At 34.8% G+C, this 1,870-nt stretch overlaps 1 protein-coding gene across 1 annotated transcript; it reads left to right on the top strand.

Moving 5' to 3' along the window:
* The first annotated feature begins 999 nt into the window (after positions 1 to 999).
* On the top strand, positions 1,000 to 1,573 carry LOC148761553 (uncharacterized). The gene has a single exon (XM_088807807.1). It carries the CDS (start codon positions 1,122 to 1,124, stop codon positions 1,242 to 1,244), a length of 123 nt encoding a protein of 40 aa, XP_088663933.1. The 5' UTR covers positions 1,000 to 1,121; the 3' UTR covers positions 1,245 to 1,573.
* Positions 1,574 to 1,870: the final 297 nt, after the last annotated feature.

Raw genomic sequence — 1,870 nt, 5'->3', positions numbered from 1 at the left:
TGCTCTATTATCTCTAAAATCTTCTATTCTTGCATATAAGGAGGTGAATGTGAAATTATACGGGTACATGGACATGAGTTTACTAGGCAGATGGTTGATATTGATATTGATGAGTGAACATGTCCCCTAGCTTAGATGAGGATCTGAAAAGATTTAAATCTTTAATACACTACAGAAACCTGACAAATGAATATGTCTAAACCGTATACAATTATCTTCCATAATACTTAATTACCTCCAAAAATAGTATTCTTTCTTCAAGTGGGTTGCATGTGCAGTAGATTGACAATTTGCCAAACTTTATCCAAAAGGTATACAGCTGTCCGAGGTTAATAGAGTCAATTGCAATAAATAAAGAATGCAAATTGGGTTGCAATTCTTGACAAACATCATTATTGGGATAGACTAAGCCATAATCTTCTCCAAAAATGATAGCTTTGTGGTACACTTTTTGTTTTTAGAGGGAATTCAATCACCTCAATTATAAATTATGTCTTCTATTTTATATTCATATGGAATGGTTAGGAATTAAGATTATGCAGTAAAATGATAGAACTCATACTCCTTACCATTTTCTATGGCAGGTTGTATAAAATTAGGCAATCCCTTTTCATGTTTTTTAACAACAGAGATATTGGGTAATACTTTTATTGGCCAATATTGTTATTGACAAGTTTCTCAATTTCAACCTCATGGTAATAATGCAAATGTATGTAGCATATTGCTTGCCAGCTTAGGAATCTTTAGTTTAAGGCAAGGAAATTAAAAGGAGGCCATCCTTTTTCTAACGGATCATGGCCAAGGTTGACCCACAGGATAGGAGCCTTGTTAGGAGTATGAACTTCATTGTTGATCATGGGGTAGACCCACCCCCCTGGGCCACCTTTCATCCCCCTAACCCTAAAGTTGGAATTATTAGGCAGCATCTTCTTTACTGAAAGTGATTGAGGTGGAATCCAATGGGGTAATTGCAAAATGTTGGATAATATAAACAACGTTATGAGTCAGGAAACAAGATAGAAAGGCTTGACATTTCTTTCTTCTCTCTGTACATAAGATTTTTTGGGCATTTGGAAACCAAGCAAAGCCAAAAAAAGAAAAAGAAAAAAAAAAGCGAAGCCATGAAGTTCTTGTTTCAGTGTCCTTGCTGCTCTTGTTTCTGCTTCATGAAGCCCAAGCAAGGGAAACCAAAGGTGAAGGATGCCAAGGAACAGAAAGCAGAGAAGGAAGTGAAGGCAGAGTGAAAATGCAAACTGCAATTTGGCTGAGACGATATATACTCCATTTTCTTTCTTCTGTTCCTCCCTGCTGCTCAAGTAATTGTATGTAACTTCCTTAATTTATCTGAGTTTACATGGAAATGCTGCCTTCTCCACCCTTAAAGTATTGCCTTGTACTGAAATAAGAAAACGGTATTTTAATATACCATGTATGTCCTGCAAATGTTGCTTGATCAGTAGCATACTTACGACTCTGCTTTCTTCTAATTTTATGGGATATCGTTAGAGACAGCAGATCTGCTTGTATAGCTACATTTTCCTGAGAAATAAATAATAAAATTCATGGGGGTCTACTTCACTATCCAAGTTTTGCAGTTTTCATGTTCTACCTTTTACATTCTAGCATCATAATCTGGCAATTTGATTGGTATTTTGTGGAAATATAGGATCGAATTCATCTGCTAAGAAGTTTCTGGCCTGCACTCAACAATCAAAACATCCATTAACTTTGAGTTCAGTGTCATGACGTTGTGGGTTTATCTTGTAAAGCTTTAGTTTCAATTAAAAAATAGACTCTCATTGTAGAGACCTAAAATAAATAAATAAATAAATAATTTTAAATTATAATAAAATGAAACAAAAAAAAAAGA

This window comes from Theobroma cacao, chromosome 7, assembly GCF_053813885.1.
Source record: "Theobroma cacao isolate CCN51 chromosome 7, ASM5381388v1, whole genome shotgun sequence".
In the NCBI taxonomy this organism is placed as follows: domain Eukaryota; kingdom Viridiplantae; phylum Streptophyta; class Magnoliopsida; order Malvales; family Malvaceae; genus Theobroma; species Theobroma cacao.
The sequence above is the reverse complement of the archived record's forward strand: the minus strand, read 5'-3'. Positions and strand labels throughout refer to the sequence as shown.

What these genes read in the sequence shown, in the direction of transcription:
- LOC148761553 (XM_088807807.1), top strand. Translation starts at nt 1,122, where the DNA reads ATGAAGTTCTTGTTTCAGTGTCCTTGCTGCTCTTGTTTCTGCTTCATG.